Genomic DNA, 17,912 nt, shown 5'->3' with positions numbered 1-17,912 from the left:
ATTTGGCAGCTTTGGTTTTGTTTGTTTATGGTTTCTTATTGTTTGTTTGTTTAATGCCACACACAGCAATATGCAGCTATATCATGGTGCCCAGTAAATAATCAAGTCTGGACCAGACAGTCCAGTGACAAATGTTGTGAAAAAGGTTGGTTGGTTGGTTGGTTTGTTGTTTTACGCCGCACTCAGCAATATTCCAGCTATATGACGGCGGTCTGTAAATAATCGAGTCTGGACCAGACAATCAAGTGATTAATGTCATGAGCAGGGATGAAGTGAGGCGATGTGAGGTGAGGTGGGGTGAGGCGATGTGAGGTGAGGCAAGGTGGGGTGAGGTAGAGGCGATGTGAGGTGAGGTGGGGTGAGGCGATGTGAGGTGGGGTGAGGTGAGGCGAGGTGAGGCGGGGTGGGGTGAGGCAGGGATGAAGTGAGGTGAGGTGGGTTGAGGCGATGTGAGGTGAGGCAAGGCGGGTTGAGGTAGAGGTGATGTGAGGCAAGGTGGGGTGGGGTGAGGCAAGGTTGGGTGGGATGAGGCAGGGGTGGGGTGAGGTAGAGGTGATGTGAGGCAAGGCGGGGTTGGGTGAGGCAAGGTTGGGTGGGATGAGGCAGGGGTGGGGTGAGGTAGAGGTGATGTGAGGCAAGGTGGGGTGGGGTGAGGCAAGGTTGGGTGGGATGAGGCAGGGGTGGGGTGAGGTAGAGGTGATGTGAGGCAAGGCGGGGTGGGGTGGGATGAGGCAGGGATGAAGTGAGGTGAGGTGAGGCGATGTGAGGTGAGGTGGGGTGGGGTGAGGTAGAGGTGATGTGAGGCAAGGCGGGATGGGGTGGGGTGAGGCAGGGATGAAGTGAGGCGATGTGAGGTGACGCAAGGTGGGTTGAGGCAAGGTGGGGTGAGGTAGAGGCGATGTGAGGTGAGGTGGGGTGGGGTGAGGCAGGGATGAAGTGAGGCGATGTGAGGTGAGGGGTGAAGTGCGGTAGAGGTGAGGTGGGGTGGGGTGAGGCAGGGATGAAGTGAGGCGGGGTGGGGTGAGGCAGGGATGAAGTGAGGCGATGTGGGGTGAGGCGATGTGAGGTGAGGCAAGGTGGGTTGAGGCAATCTGGGGTGAGGTAGAGGCGATGTGAGGTGAGGCGGGGTGAAGTGAGGTGAGGTGAAATGGGTCTTAAGGTCACATTCAAGATTATAGCACTGGTATTACGTTGCTGTTTGTACTAAGCCAGACTAAAGCTGGTTTAATAGTGTTTTCCCACTGAAATACCATGATTCAGTTTAACATGGATACGCCTCTCAGAAAAATGATGCTGTCCAATCCTTGTTTTATCCCCTCAACACCACGCGCCAGGCAGGGTAACCGCAGCTACCTTCTCTCACCATCAGACAACAAACTACCAACCTTCCACTCTCCAGTCAGAAGCTCAGTGATGCATATTTGTATGCAAGCAAACCTAAAAATAAATTGTGTACCGGTGAATTTATTATATTTACACAGATAAGCAGCTTAATAGTGACATGTCATCAGCAAACTCAATGAGGGACAGGAGCTTCTAATATAATCCTGTTTGTTGTTTAATACCACACTCGGCAATATTCTGGCTATGTGTTCCTGGGCTGTAAAAGTATCTGGACCAGACAATCCAGTGATTGCCAGTGATTGATATGATGAGTAACATCTATTATCTCCCCTAACATTAAAATATTAGGTTCTGATTATTTAAAAAGTGGGCAATTATTTTCCACGTTGGCCGCTTACATACCCTGCTGAGAAATATATCTGAACACACTTCTCTAATAACTCGCTTAGTACTGTTGAGCTGAAATGAACCAATGTTTATCCGAATGCATTAGGTAAAGGGAAGTAATTCGGTTTGCATCATCTGCTATCGGTGAAAATGGTTGAATGAAAGCGTTTTTCTCTGCGAGACTTCGGACGTATATTCCAGGTCTGTATGATGGTTCAGGGTGCATGTGCTCACACGCAGGGTACGTGGGCTCACACGCGGGGTACGTGTGCTCACACGCGGGGTACGTGGGCTCACACGCGGGGTACGTGTGCTCACACGGGGGGTACGTGGGCTCACGCAGGGTACGTGGGCTCACACGCAGGATACGTGTGCTCACACGCAGGGTACGTGGGCTCACACGCAGGGTACGTGGGCTCACACGCAGGATACGTGTGCTCACACGCAGGGTACGTGGGCTCACACGCAGGGTACGTGGGCTCACGCAGGGTACGTGGGCTCACACGCAGGGTACGTGGGCTCACACGCAGGGTACGTGTGCTCACACGCAGGTTACGTGTGCTCACGCAGGGTACGTGTGCTCACACGCAGGGTACGTGGGCTCACACGCAGGGTACGTGGGCTCACACGCAGGGTACGTGGGCTCACACGCAGGGTACGTGTGCTCACGCAGGGTACGTGGGCTCACACGCAGGGTACGTGGGCTCACACGCAGGGTACGTGTGCTCACATGCAGGGTACATCACACAACATACCTCTCCAGATTGGTTGATAACTTATAATGTTTTCGGGGTACAAAGACAACTAAGTCATCTTGGAACCAATTCTAACCTGACAGGTTCTGATAGTAGTTTGGTTTGGTTTGTTGTTTTACACCGCACTCAGCAATATTCCAGCTATATGATGGTGGTCTGTAAATAATCAAGTCTGGACCAGACAATCCAGTGATTGATATCATGAGCATCGATCCACGAAATTGGGATCGATGACATGCTTCAACCAAGTCAGCGAGTCTGACCACCCGATCCCGTAAGTCGCCTCTGACGACAAGGTTCTGATATGACACTGGGAAGAAAATAAACATTCTATCCACTGTCTCACCAAATACAAACTAGCTACCACCACTCACAAGAATAGGAGTGAGTATGATTTTACTCCGCTTTCAGCAATATTCCACCAACATAACAGACACCAGAAATTACTCACGTACTCAGTTCAACATGGTACGTCATTATGCCTCCAGGTACTCAACTTATAACGCTGTAGGTTTTGTTTGTTTGTTTGTTTGTTGTCTAACCCCACACTCAGCAAAATTCCAGCTAGATGACAGCAGTCTGTAAATAATCGAGTCTGGACCAAACAATTCCTTCTGTAAGCAAGTTATTTCTGGCAACGAAGAAGAGCCTTTCTGTAATATTTAAAGTCTGTAATTGTTACATCAGAGCGCAAACAGAGCAGTGATGATCAAACGAGTACGCAGGCTTGCAGTAGGGGCAAAGATGATGTGGGTCTTTCCCCGACTTGGGCCTTTTACATAAAACACAACGCATAGAATACATTCTGCAAAATATCAAAACAACACATTAGTGTAACGAGCAGAATCACATATGAAGTAAACCATGTTAGTGGACAATATGTGAACAAAGCGCACAAACACACAACCACAACACAGTGTGCGACGCGCATAGGGAGCCGGGAACCAGCTTAAAGCGCGACTTGAAACAATTCAAAAACATAATACGCCTAATTAATAGGAATTATGTCAAGAGAAAGTCATAATCAACAAAATAAATGAGAGAATCACCAATAGTTTAAGAAAACTATAGCAAAAAAAACGTGCAAACTCATGACACGTGATCGAAGCACGACGATAAAATGGCGACCAAGGCGCGAAACGCGCACGTAAAATCTCCTAGTATAAGTAAGTAAGTAAGCGAAACGCGCAAAGTTACGAAGCCACGAATAAAAATCGAATTACAAGCTATGGCAAGGATATATGGATGGAACACCATCCTAAAACGAAATTTGAAGATAATTAACAAGGTAAGTTGAACGGCTGTCCTACAGAAATATCAGCGAAAATCGCTGAATGTCAATCGGCGCACGTGACTTTGTTTCACAGGCCCCTGAAGCAGGATAGTAATATTACTCATTGTAATGAATAGTTACATTGCACTGGTCAGGTATCAGATTTTATAAACATTTTAAAATGTATTCAAAATATGTACATGCATATTTGTGTGATGTGTATGGTATTTTCTTTAACCAATAATTTTTTTAATTTTATGCTTACCAAGAAATTAATTTGTTTTCGGGTCTTCTTTCAGATGCTGACACGTTATCTTCGTTTGTTTTGCTTTTTGAATACCAGCACGTGCGTTTGTTGTGGTTTTCGCGCCGACCAATCAGAGCGCTCGACGCCATATAGCGCGGAGATTTTGTTTACTTCCGTTACCGACAGAGGCGATTGAGCCAATATCTCGATAAAATCACGCGATATAGGCAATAAATTGCAAAAAAGTGAAGGTTTGTGACATACAGTGCGTATGTGGGGGGGGGGGGGGGGGGGGGGGGGGGGTTACTGTGAACATGACATACGTTAATTTCCCTTTATTTTAAACGATTCAGTGTATGTCAACATCGGCCAAGATGGCGAGTGACGTACCTTGTCTATTTATATATATGGGTCCGGTGTTTCAGTAATATTACTATCCTGCTTCAGGGGCCTGTGCTTTGTTTGTATACACAGCCAACCACGTGCTGCGAGCTCAGGTTACGCTGACATTTCAGTGTTGTGATGTGATCATAACGCGGGATATTCAAACTGCTCGTGTGTTTTGGAATAACATGTGAGCTATTACTGTATTACAGACCCTGATACAAATATATATCAAATACAGCCCATGCAAGTCTATAATGTTTGGCAAGTCTAGATCACTGCAGTATCTGAAAATGAAGAGTCACTGGGATCCTTTTTATTATATTTTTATTAAGATAACTGAACAACTGTTTTTTTATGTACGATATGTTCATTTCAGAGACTATATGTTAGTCTAACTGTATTCCTACAGTGACATTTAACCCTTATGGTGCCTGGACCTCAGTCTGCAAACCGCTCACCCAGCAAACAATTCTACGTTGTTACAACGTTTACTTTTCGTTGCTACAACGTTGTGATGTTACGTTGTCACAACGTGATTCTGTAGACTACCAGAAAGGTTGCTACGACTTTGTGTGTAAACCAAAATACAACCAATGCAGAATGTTGTCACAACGTCTATTTCTTACGTTGTGACAAGGTTTTATGAAAATGTTGCGACGACGTATGTTTCGCATTATATGGACGATAATACAACCAATGCAGAACGTTGTCACAACGTCTATTTCTTATGTTGTTTAAACGTTTAATGAAAACGTTGCGACGACGTATGTTTCGCATTATATGGACGATAATACAACCAATGCAGAACGTTGTCACAACATCTATTTCTTACGTTGTTTAAACATTTAATGAAAACGTTGCGACGACGTATGTTTCGCATTATATGGACGATAATACAACCAATGCAGAACGTTGTCACAACATCTATTTCTTACGTTGTTTAAACATTTAATGAAAACGTTGCGACGACGTATGTTTCGCATTATATGGACGATAATACAACCAATTTAGTGGTTTCAGATCAGTGTTACCTTTGTAATGTTTGTGTTGACTGACTTGTCTCTTCTGGAGTAGGTTGCTGTCTTGCTCTGTATGTTCAGTGCTTAGTAATGAGTTTGACATTGGTACAGTTCCTCTCAATCTCCTCCCCAAGAGTAATTGAGCTGGAGACTTTCCTATCCCTTGATAGGACTTTAAGGATCAGATGCTTTCTCTCTCTGCTTGTCTGTTAGAAGTGATTTGTTCGAAGTCCAGCGTTAGAAATTGGCACTAGTCCTGTAGTCCTTACCAAACTGCCCAATAGTAAAGGTATCCTAAGGACTAGTAGAAATTGGCCTGTTTTAAGGGTTTTGCTATATGTTATCATCATAAGGACTAGTGGACAAAAACTGTTAGTTTCTAACCCTGAAGTCGTATTCTGCGGCGAATTTCTTTAATTCCGAACTTGACTACTGTGGCGCTATCGCTCATGACGATATCTGGAATGCCATACCTGCCGAACTGGCTCTCCAGGTGAAGAATTACTCTTTGACAGGTTGTATCTTCTAGCCGAACCATTTCTGGCCACTTGGAGAAATAATCAACAGTTAGTATATGTGAACTTCCGTTCGACCAGGGTCTCGGAGGAATTTCCTTTCTGATATCTGCGCATATTCCACACGATGCAACAGTTCTCTCAATACCTGTGGCCTCCCCGGGCTAAAATAGGACTTCTCCTGCTCGTCTCTTACATTTCACTCCTCCCGGGTGTGAACTATGAATTCTCTCAAGCATTTCGTTTCTGCTACTATTTGGTACCACCAGTAGGTGTCCTTTAAACACTAAACCATCCAGACATGTCAATTCCTCTCTGTATGTCTGATGTTGTGTTGCTTGACTACTAACTTGACTTCGCTGGTCAGGCCATCCTTCCATTGTGTGTCTGACTTCTGTCTACACGCTGTCTTTAGCTGAAGCTGACTGTAAGATGGTACTTGTTACTTGGTACTTAGCCAACTGTGGCATGGTATCTCAGTGAGCTAGCACTATAAATCAGCATCATTCCAGACTAGTACAAGCAGCCACACACATGCATGTGTAGCAGGGCGTGGAGTCATCCTACAGATGACATCCTTAACTTGTCAGCTTGCTGACGGGGGTTAACCTCTTTGGTCATGTGGACAAGGCGTCTAACCTCCGATCAGAAGGTCCATAGTTCGAATCCCATCACGGGACTCGGAAATTTGATGGCGGCTGCATTGGCGCCCAACGTGGGGCTGAGCACGTTCATATTAAATTTGAGCAAAATAAGCCTCAGTACCCTACTATGCGGCCCGCGACATGCCTTCTGTTGACGGGGGAGTATGTAGCAGGGCTTGGAGTCATTCTACAGATGACATCCTTACCTTGTCAGCTTGCTGACGGGGTTAACCTCTTTGGTCATGTGGACAAGGCGTTATGACCTCGGATCCAGAAGGTCCGTGGTTCGAATCCCATCACGGGACTCGGAAATTTTATGGCTGCTGCACATGCACGTCGCTAAATAAGTGCAATTATCTTGGATGCGATGTTAAACCCAATTTCACCTCACCTCGCCTCACCACACCTCACCTCACCTCACCACACCACACCACACCACACCTCACAACACCTCACCTCACCACACCACACCACACCACACCACACCACACCACACCACACCACACCTCACCTCACCTCAGCTCACCTCACCACCCCACCACACCCCACACCCCACCCCACCCCACCCCACCCCACCCCACCTCACCACACCACACCCCACCCCACCCCACCACCCCACGCCTCGCCACGCCACGCCACGCCTCTCCCCACCACACCACACCACACCACAACTCACCACAACTCACCTAACCTCACCACACCACACCTCACCACACCACACCTTACCACACCTCCCCTCACCACACCTCACCTCACCTCACCTCACCTCACCACACCACACCACACCTCCCCTCACCACACCACACCTCACCACACCTCACCTCACCTCACCACACCTCACCACACCACACCACACCTCACCACACCTCACCTCACCTCACCACACCACACCACACCTCCCCTCACCACACCACACCTCACCACACCTCACCTCACCACACCTCCCCTCACCACACCACACCTCACCACACCTCACCTCACCACACCACACCACACCACAACTCACCACAACTCACCTAACCTCACCACACCACACCACACCTCACCACACCACACCTTACCACACCTCCCCTCACCACACCTCACCTCACCTCACCTCACCACACCACACCTTACCACACCTCCCCTCACCACACCACACCTCACCTCACCTCACCACACCTCACCACACCACACCACACCTTACCACACCTCCCCTCACCACACCTCACCTCACCTCACCTCACCACACCACACCACACCACACCACACCACACCACACCACACCTTACCACACTTCCCCTCACCACACCTCACCTCACCTCACCTCACCTCACCTCACCTCACCTCACCTCACCTCACCACACCACACCACACCTTACCACACCTCACCTCACCACACCTCACCTCACCACACCACACCACACCTTACCACACCTCCCCTCACCACACCACACCACACCTTACCTCACCTCACCTCACCTCACCACACCACACCACACCACACCTTACCACACCTCACCTCACCTCACCTCACCTCAGTCTATCAGATCACTGGACTCTGGAACCTTAGCCAAGAAACTGAGAGTTGTCTCCCTTCTATCATAAGACTCATCATCAAAACAGAGTGGACTGTTTGTTTGTTTGTTGTTTAACACTGCAACCAGTAAGATTCCAGCTACTTGACAGTGGTCTGTAAATAATCGAGTATGGAGCAGACAATCCAGTGGCTCACATCATGGTCATCAAGCCTGAGCACCCAATCCATTTAGTTGCCTCTGTGGATGAATATCATTACCCAGTATGCCCTCAGGTGGATTGTTTTTTAGCATGAGAGTCATCTGTATATACAAACTTTCCCGGAATCCCCATGGAGGGATTGTTGAGAGTCGCCACGTATACAGACTTTCCCGGAATCCCCATGGATGGACTGTTGAGCGTTGCCATGTATACAAACTTTCCCGGAATCCCCATGGAGGGATTGTTGAGCGTTGCCATGTATACAAACTTTCCCGGAATCCCCATGGATGGATTGTTGAGCGTTGCCATGTATACAAACTTTCCCGTAATTCCAACAGGTGGATTGTTGAGAGTTGCCATGTATACAGACTTTCCCGTAATCCCCATGGATGGACTGTTGAGAGTTGCCATGTATACAGACTTTCCCGTAATTCCAACAGGTGGATTGTTGAGAGTTGCCATGTATACAGACTTTCCCGTAATCCCCATGGATGGACTGTTGAGAGTTGCCATGTATACAGACTTTCCCGTAATTCCAACAGGTGGATTGTTGAGAGTTGCCATGTATACAGACTTTTCCGTAATTCCTACAGATGGATTGTTGAGAGTGGCCATGCATACAGACTTTCTCGTAATTCCAACAGAGGGATTGTTGAGAGTCGCCATGTATACAGACTTTCCCGTAATTCCAACAGGTGGATTGTTGAGAGTCGCCATGTATACAGACTTTCCCGTAATTCCAACAGAGGGATTGTTGAGAGTTGCCATGTATACAGACTTTCCCGTAATTCCAACAGAGGGATTGTTGAGAGTTGCCATGTATACAGACTTTCCCGTAATTCCAACAGGTGGGTTGTTGAGAGTTGCCATCTATACAGACTTTCCCGTAATTCCTACAGAGGGATTGTTGAGAGTTGCCATGTATACAGACTTTCCCGTTATTCCAACAGAGGGATTGTTGAGAGTCGCCATGTATACAGACTTTCCCGTAATTCAAACAGGTGGGTTGTTGAGAGTTGCCATCTATACAGACTTTCCCGTAATTCCAACAGAGGGATTGTTGAGAGTTGCCATGTATACAGACTTTCCCGTAATTCCAACAGAGGGATTGTTGAGAGTCGCCATGCATACAGACTTTCCCGTAATCTCAACAGATGGATTGTTGAGAGTTGCCATGCATACAGACTTTCCCGTAATTCCAACAGAGGGATTGTTGAGAGTCGCCATGTATACAGACTTTCCCGTAATCTCAACAGATGGATTGTTGAGAGTTGCCATGTATACAGACTTTCCCAGAATACCAACAGAGGGATTGTTGAGAGTTGCCATGTATACAGACTTTCCCGTAATTCCAACAGGTGGATTGTTGAGAGTCGCCATGTATACAGACTTTCCCAGAATACCAACAGAGGGATTGTTGAGAGTTGCCATGTATACAGACTTTCCCGTAATTCCAACAGAGGGATTGTTGAGAGTTGCCATGTATACAGACTTTCCCAGAATTCCAACAGGTGGATTGTTGAGAGTTGCCATGCATACAGACTTTCCCGTAATTCCAACAGGTGGATTGTTGAGAGTCGCCATGTATACAGACTTTCCCAGAATACCAACAGAGGGATTGTTGAGAGTCGCCATGTATACAGACTTTCCCAGAATTCCAACAGGTGGATTGTTGAGAGTTGCCATGTATACAGACTTTCCCAGAATACCAACAGAGGGATTGTTGAGAGTTGCCATGTATACAGACTTTCCCAGAATTCCAACAGGTGGATTGTTGAGAGTTGCCATGTATACAGACTTTCCCAGAATACCAACAGAGGGATTGTTGAGAGTTGTGCTGGAAATGGGTGAAAAATAAGCTCTACTTTCAGAGAAACAAAGTCTTGAAGCAGTGACTCAAAACATATTATGTGTCCAACAAAAATCTCAGCCCCACCAAGAAAACTAAATGGTTGGTCTCTAAAAGGAATTGGTGGTTGTAGTGTGAGTGGGTTTATTGTGTGTCATCATAGCCTGATGTCATGGTGGTGTGCATGCTATTAACCACTGGGTTGACAGATCCAGAAAGTGTGATGAAACTTGAACACTCCCCAGGGAGCTGAGACTGAAAGTCGAGTGGACACTGATCCATTGTAATATAAATGTAGCGTTTACAGCCCTTGGTAGTGTGGAACTATATCACAACATAAATGGATAGCCTTCTTGTTGTTAATATTGCTGACTGGCATCAAACAACTTTCAATCACAAGTAAAAACAAGTGGATTTCGCAGTCATGGAATATATTTTGCAGAATTGTTGTCTTCATACAGAGATGTACTTGGCTTGCAGAGAGCACAGTACTGCAGAAGTTCACTATTTCATGACTCCTGTAACAACCCTTAAAACCTGGACAATCTTTGTCTGGCCCAACCTATCTCATTTGAAAATTTCCTAGACTGTCCAAATTGACCCATAATCAACAACATGAACCAAATACAACTGTGTGGCACGCAGCTTTTTTTATTAATGCTTCCGACATGAAACAATACCAATGCAGCTACAAACACCGACAGAGAATGAAAAACAGACAGCATCTTCATCAACATAAACATATCTACAGAGATGCCAACCAAAACTGAATCTTTCGGAGTAATCAGGGCAGTAATCAGCGATGCTTTAGCAATTTGCTCTCCAGGATATTTCATGAATCTAAATAATTCGTTAAACAAATGACAAAAATCGTAATTTGTGGGATTTGTGTAATTTTAGGCTATTACGTCAAACCATAACGGTTGGCATCACTGTGTACAGATGTACAGATGAAATGGTCTGAAGGTAGCTGAAGCCCGACACGTAAAACCAGAGAAAAAAACATTGGTGAAAAAACTCTGGAACCGTGTTCCCTCAACGTATGCAGCGCTACCTCTACTGGAGGGTTTACAGTATCAGACATGGATTGTCATCAAATAAACTAACAATCAACAGTACACAATTCATTATATACCATATCTATGCAAGTATATACAAAAATTACCTCTAAAAGACTTTTTAGTAACACTTCTTACATGAAACAATACCAACACCACTAAAAGACTTTTAATTGACACTTCTAACATGAAACATGTCAACCAACATAAATATATCTACAGAGATGCCAACTCAAATTGAAGCTTTGGAGTAATCAGAGCAGTAATCAGTAATCACTGGTGTTTTAATTTAATTTAATTTAACAATTTGCTCTCCAGGATATTTATGAATCTAAATAATTCATGACAAAAAATTTGATTTGAAGGAGGACAAGCCTAATAGAGTAATTATTGGCTCAAAATTGATACTATTAGGCCTTAATTGTAACTATTACACCAAAATTGATACTATTACGCCAAAATTGTAACTATTACGCCAAAATTGTAACTATTACACCAAAATTGTAACTATTACACCAAATTGTAACTATTACGCCAAAATTGTAACTATTAAACCAAAATTGTAACTATTACACCAAATTGTAACTATTACGCCAAAATTGTAATGGTTGGCATCACTGTGTACAGATGTACAGACGAAATGGTCTGAAGGTAGCTGAAGCCCGACACGTAAAACCAGAGAAAATAACATTTGTGAAAAAACTCTGGAACCGTGTTCCCTCAACGTATGCAGCGCTACCTCTACTGGAGGGTTTACAGTATCAGACATGGAGCAACAATAACAATACAGTTGTTACATTAGCGCTTCTGATCTGAGCTTGCATGAAACAACGAAATACAAACACGCTGAACGCTCTACATTCGACATGCAGTATATCGCACAATTTGTAAAATTTGTTGAGAAAAGATACAGTGAATGGAGTACTACTTAGGTTGAATTTATGTATGCAACGCAGACTCTTTTGACACAAAATACAATTGAAAACCCCGATCACCACACGGTGTTGAATTACATCATTACCCATTGGGTAAGATAAATATATACATACTTCACATATGTGTTTGGTAGTGTGATCGGGAACACTGACAATAGTAAGATAACTGCGAGAACAAAATATCATGCATATTTAACAAAACCGGCAATGCAGATCTTGACAAGGAATTATGGCAAGGATAGTTAGTCATCATAAAAATGTGCACACCAGACAGCAGTAGGAAAGGGATACAGGAAGGTTTCAGTAGGAATACATTATCATAGGAAAGCTGGCAGAAACTAGAGCCACAGGTAAGCTCATGTACAATTATAGTACATGACTTAACTAACATTTTAAAGCTATTCATTGGGATCGCTATTAAGTAAGAGACTTCTTTCTATAGGCATTAAGACCTATTGTGAGGTTTTACTTTCCATTCGGGTTAAATCTCATAAACAGGGATGCTGTAATGTCCCTGGGATTTTATACGATATTCAAGTCATAAGCATAAGTATTCTTTGGCGGATCCTTTTGTATCACTGTTGTATCGCAGTATGGATCACTTGTAACTGAAGCTATATATATATAATGTAAGTTCTCTATAACATCAACGATAGCTGTCCAGGTCACACTCGCACTGAATCACCCTCATAACACCCCCGGGTTGTTCCTCAACATACACTCGGCCATCATAAGTCCACGTGGAAGAGATTAGGTGTTTTGCTTTTAAGTCACGGGTCAGTTTGAACAGTTTACTTTGATACTTGGTTAAGTCCTCGTTTATATAGACTGAACTTCTATTTTGTCTCAGCATTCTTCTGTTAGAAATTACTTTGTTCCTGGTTAAAAAGTTGACGAATTTTACGATTACCTGTCTGTTCCTATCCATGTTTATCTTACCGACTCGGTAGCATCTGTCGATGTCCGATGCTGTTAGGTCAAGATGTAAGTCTCTCAGGACCTCCATCACTAATGCCTCCGTGTTTTCGTCCTTGGACTCAGGTAGGCCTCTAATACGTAGAGAGTATCTTCTACTGTACTGTTCATTATCATAATTTATCTCAAGCTCATGTCGAAGATGAGTAATTTCTTGTACAATATCTCTGGCTCTGCCTTCAACAAGTTCCTTTGCTACACTCTCAAATAACTTGGCAAAATTGTCTTTGAGTTGGGGCAACATGAGAGCTGTGCTGAGTTTAGTTGCGAGAATGTCAATGGAAAAGTTAAATAGTGTTGATGGAGATGAGATAGGTTTTATTTCACAATTTTGTGAAAAGAGAATTTGAAGGTCAATCAATATCTTGCAGAATTGTTTGCAAATCTCAACAAATTTATCTAAAACAGGACCTGCATCATACTCTACACATGAATCAGAACCACCATATTTTCTTATAAACCTATCACTAGGATATCGCGATAACTTGTCTGCTTTATAATTGTCTGTTCCCTTAATGTGTTTACATGCCAGGGTGAAGTGGTGTAATTTTTCTTCCTTCTTGATTAATTCTAATATCATTTTTTCAGCTATATTTATCTTTTGCCCTTCCTTTTCATTAATTATGTTAACAGTGCACATATTGTCACAGTAAGCCAAAACCATCTTACCATACCATAGTGGACCCAAAAGTTTCACAGCAACATAAATGGCTAACATTTCTAAAACATTGATATGAAAGCATAATCCCATTTTAAAGAGATAACTGAAAATGTGTAATGTGGAGCCATCATACAACAAGCCCCCAAGGCCAGGATGTCGTAGAATCTCTCCATTCGGGCCATAATGTCTTCTTTTCTTGCAGGAATCTGTGGCAACAGCAGTTACAACATGGCCAAAACAATTTCTAATATTCGTTTCGGCATTTCCATCATATGTTGAACAGAGTGCATTAAATTCCTTACAAAAGCTGCGGACATTTGCCTCATCCTTTTCGATGTAGCTGAAACATACAACATACACAGGCTTCAGACACCAACAGTTGAGAAAATCATTATCGATCATAGGCCAGAACAGTCTAATTACTGTAAATCTTCAAATTAATGCGAGTGTGAATTAAATGCGAAAAATGCGCGTGGTCTTTGCTCGCATTAATAAACATCGTATTTATATCAACAATAAGACATTTTGGATAGCAGAAATACCAACTTAGACATACGCTGAAAACAAACAACTATGTATTCCACACCACTGTTTGTTGAGCACTTACTAAGTCCTACTAAGTAAGTAAGTGCTCAACAAACAGTGGTGTGGAATTCATAGTTGTTTTTATTTCAGCGTATGTAAGTAAGTGCTCAACAAACAGTGGTGTGGAATACATAGTTGTTTGTTTTCAGCGTATGTAAGTAAGTGCTCAACAAACAGTGGTGTGGAATACATAGTTGTTTGTTTTCAGCGTATGTAAGTAAGTGCTCAACAAACAGTGGTGTGGAATTCATAGTTGTTTTTATTTCAGCGTATGTAAGTAAGTGCTCAACAAACAGTGGTGTGGAATACATAGTTGTTTGGTTTCAGCGTATGTAAGTAAGTGCTCAACAAACAGTGGTGTGGAATACATAGTTGTTTGGTTTCAGCGTATGTAAGTAAGTGCTCAACAAACAGTGGTGTGGAATACATAGTTGTTTGTTTTCAGCGTATGTCTAAGTTGGTATTTCTGCTATCCAAAATGTCTTATTGTTGAGACATTTTGGATGAGCAGTACTTGTAACAAATATATAAACAATGTCATTCAAACACTAATTACATCCTGTGAATTGTCACTGCTGGGGTCAAGACAAGTGTTCTACTCACTTATGTCAGCACTGATCACACATGCAAGTCTAGGCAGATGCCACCCACGCAACATGGTGTCTTTGTTCTTTGCGACTGCGTCAAAGGCCGACACGAGCCAGCGCGCATGCATTGTTGTAGCGGAAGTACACTACTCAGCGCTAATAAGCGGTGCTATTTGGTGTGTGATTGGATTAATGTAAGGTTGGATTACGATGAGGATTCTCCTGTAAACCTGACAGAGGACATTTTCTTTATACATAAATCCACTGATGCTTGAGAGGAGGGGGTGTCGCATTCATATTGAGTCGCATTTTTGGCTAGGGGCCAGAGGTCACATTCTTTTGGAGACACATTAATTTCACGATTTACAGTACCACTTAACTAAGGCAGGCAAACAAATAACCTTCTTGTGGATACCCGCCCACGTAGGAATATACGGTAACGAAAACGCCGATAAAGCAGCTAAACTATCCCTCAAAATCCCAGAAATAAGCTTAAACTTACCCATCTCAAAATCAGAAATTAAAAGTGTAAACAAGCAAAAAATCACAAAAAATGGCATAACCTATATCTAAACTCAAATAGCCAAATCAAAAAAGTGCTCAGCAAACCACTAACCAAACCCAAAATTCTCCATCCATCGAAAAAAATCGACAGAGTAATCACTAAACTCCAAACAGGACACACCAACCTAAATAACCACCTAAAAATTTTTAAAAAACACACTACAGGCAACTGCCCACACTGCAAACAACCAGAAACCCCAGAACACGCACTCATCCACTGCACACACTACCTAACACATCGAACCGCATTACAAACCACCCTCAATCTAAACAAGGCTCTAACTCTAGAAGCAATACTAAACCCACAAAATAAACTAGAAAACTTCAAGGCCTTAGGCGTATTCTTAATAGAAACGGAACTAATAAAACGCATCTAAAAACACAATAACCTACCAAATCAAAATCACATAAACAAACAAACATCCACCATACCCAGCTCCCTTAGTTCTCCTCCCCAATCCAATCGGCATCTATTCCAAATCTCAAAATTCCCAAATTCTATATAAGCAACCCCTAAAACCCCCCTCTAGGGTTGCACAGACCACCTTCGCCCCTTTCGGAAACACATTAAATGGCCTGGCCGGGCCCGTGTGCGAAATACGCATCAGTCGGAAAGCGCACGTTAAATCTCCAAAGAAAGTAAAGTAAAGTAAAGTACCACTTTCACACTCCCTCTCCCCAAAAGACGAGGGAAAAGCAAACATTTTCAGGTAAAAAATGTATTGACTTCATTTATAACTGCATTCTTCCTTTTTCCATATTTCATGTTGTAATCATTATTCTATTGCTTTCAGTTGGCTTAAATCTTACTCAGATCTGTAAAACCAATCCTAAAATTTGTGAGTATTAGGATACAACACAAGAATGTTGTTAGCCCTAATTTAGAAAAAAACATATCACCACAGCCAGGATCTACATTGTTGTGAACTCTTAAACACTAAGATCAGTGCCAGCAGATTTAAACAGAAAGAAAACTCAAAACTCACGAAATGTCTATGAACAGTTTTCCATGTTCTTCCTCTATGCTACCATGGCAGGGATGACGGCAATTATGTTTGAGTTTCTGGAGCAGGTGTTGCAACCATTTTCTTTGCATTGTTGGTGGCAGACTGAAAAAAAAGATTAAAGAAATAAATAGCATGATATTGTGCTGTCATCTAACAAATAGTAGTTGTTGATTTTGTTGATGATTTGTTTGTTAAATTTATTTGTAATACAGAAGTAATTGACTTTAACCATGTTACTGTGCTTTTATGAAAAATAATGTCTAATTTGTTATTTTGAAATGGCTAAAACATGATTATTAGGCCAGAACAATTTGATTATTTGGTCTTGAAATTAATGTACGCATAAAGCAGAAAATACAAGTGTATTTTGGCTGCAATCACACCATTCTAAACTTTCAGATTTTCACATGTGGCCCTCTTCACTGTCAACTATGCAACTAGTTGTCTCCACTATAGCACTTAGCAGCTTACAGCTCTACTGTGCATGAAGGCTGAGAAACATCACTTCTTTCCTCTGTGTGCTAGAGTCAACACATCTACGTATTTCTCTGGCACTTGACTGCAGTCACACTATTTCTAATACATTTCAGTATACGTTTCTTAATGCTACTTATGTTCTAGTAGTTTTATCGGCTTTGATTCATGAGTATTAGTTTTATAAGTGTAATCTTGTGATCTCTCCAGGATGGCGTCCTCCACTCCTCAGTCAGCTCGTCACAAATGTGTCCGATTTATGATCTCAGGTGACTGTCACATAGATTGTTAAAAGTGCAGAGAATCCACAGAGAAAAGAGGATGATCGCAATCCCCTCTGTCTGCCTTTCTCCAAGAAAGCCTTTAACAGCTAAGCAACGCTATCACTGCGGCTAAGAGGAAGGATGCGACCAAGACAAGGGTTCGCCTGATCAACCGCCCAACACTCAACAGTTGTCTGTGCTGCCGGCACATCCAGAAATTCCTGCTATTTGCTCACCAGAAGTGCAAGATGACATCACTTTTTTAATCCAGTCCTTTGGCTTTATTGCTGGAGGTAGAATGACTGAAAAGACTCGATTCCACTCAGGCACAGAAGAATCCCCCGGCCAAGAGACCACATGGAGCACTGTCCACATCAGCCGCCACCGCCACACGGCAAGTGAACGGAGCTTCAAGTCCAGCCATCAACCAACAGTCCATCTCCAAACATCATTTGCCTTACCCTCACAGGTCCTGGCACAGCTCACCAACCGTCTAACTAAGCCAGCAGAGAAACCATCTCATGGTTCTCTAATGGACCGCACAGGTTATTCAGCCCTCCAACCCATTGTTAAGGAATCTGCCTTACCTCCGTCTGGATTCTGTATGGACAGCACAGTCTCTATGGACTTCCAAGCTAGCGTTAAAGAGACAACTTGGTCACCG

The 17,912-nt window shown here is 43.4% G+C and overlaps 1 protein-coding gene across 2 annotated transcripts in view; it reads right to left on the bottom strand.

Annotated features, from left to right (window-relative positions):
- LOC124128026 overlaps positions 1-17,912 on the bottom strand; it is a 59,316-nt gene that overhangs the window by 25,171 nt on the left and 16,233 nt on the right. The window contains exons 10-11 of one of the 2 annotated variants that reach the window (XM_048395720.1): positions 16,491-16,613; positions 10,765-14,108 (exon numbers count right to left, since the gene is read on the bottom strand). The exons of the other annotated variant lie outside the window; for it this stretch is intronic. Of the exons in view, the coding sequence (XP_048251677.1) occupies positions 12,779-14,108; positions 16,491-16,613 (1,453 nt within the window). The 3' untranslated portion in view covers positions 10,765-12,778. Of the gene's footprint in view, positions 1-10,764; positions 14,109-16,490; positions 16,614-17,912 lie in introns of those variants that run through there. 2 annotated transcript variants of the gene reach the window in all.

Source organism: Haliotis rufescens, unplaced genomic scaffold (genome assembly GCF_023055435.1).
Source record: "Haliotis rufescens isolate VD_foot unplaced genomic scaffold, xgHalRufe1.0.p SCAF_14, whole genome shotgun sequence".
Lineage (NCBI taxonomy): Eukaryota > Metazoa > Mollusca > Gastropoda > Lepetellida > Haliotidae > Haliotis > Haliotis rufescens.
The sequence above is the reverse complement of the archived record's forward strand: the minus strand, read 5'-3'. Positions and strand labels throughout refer to the sequence as shown.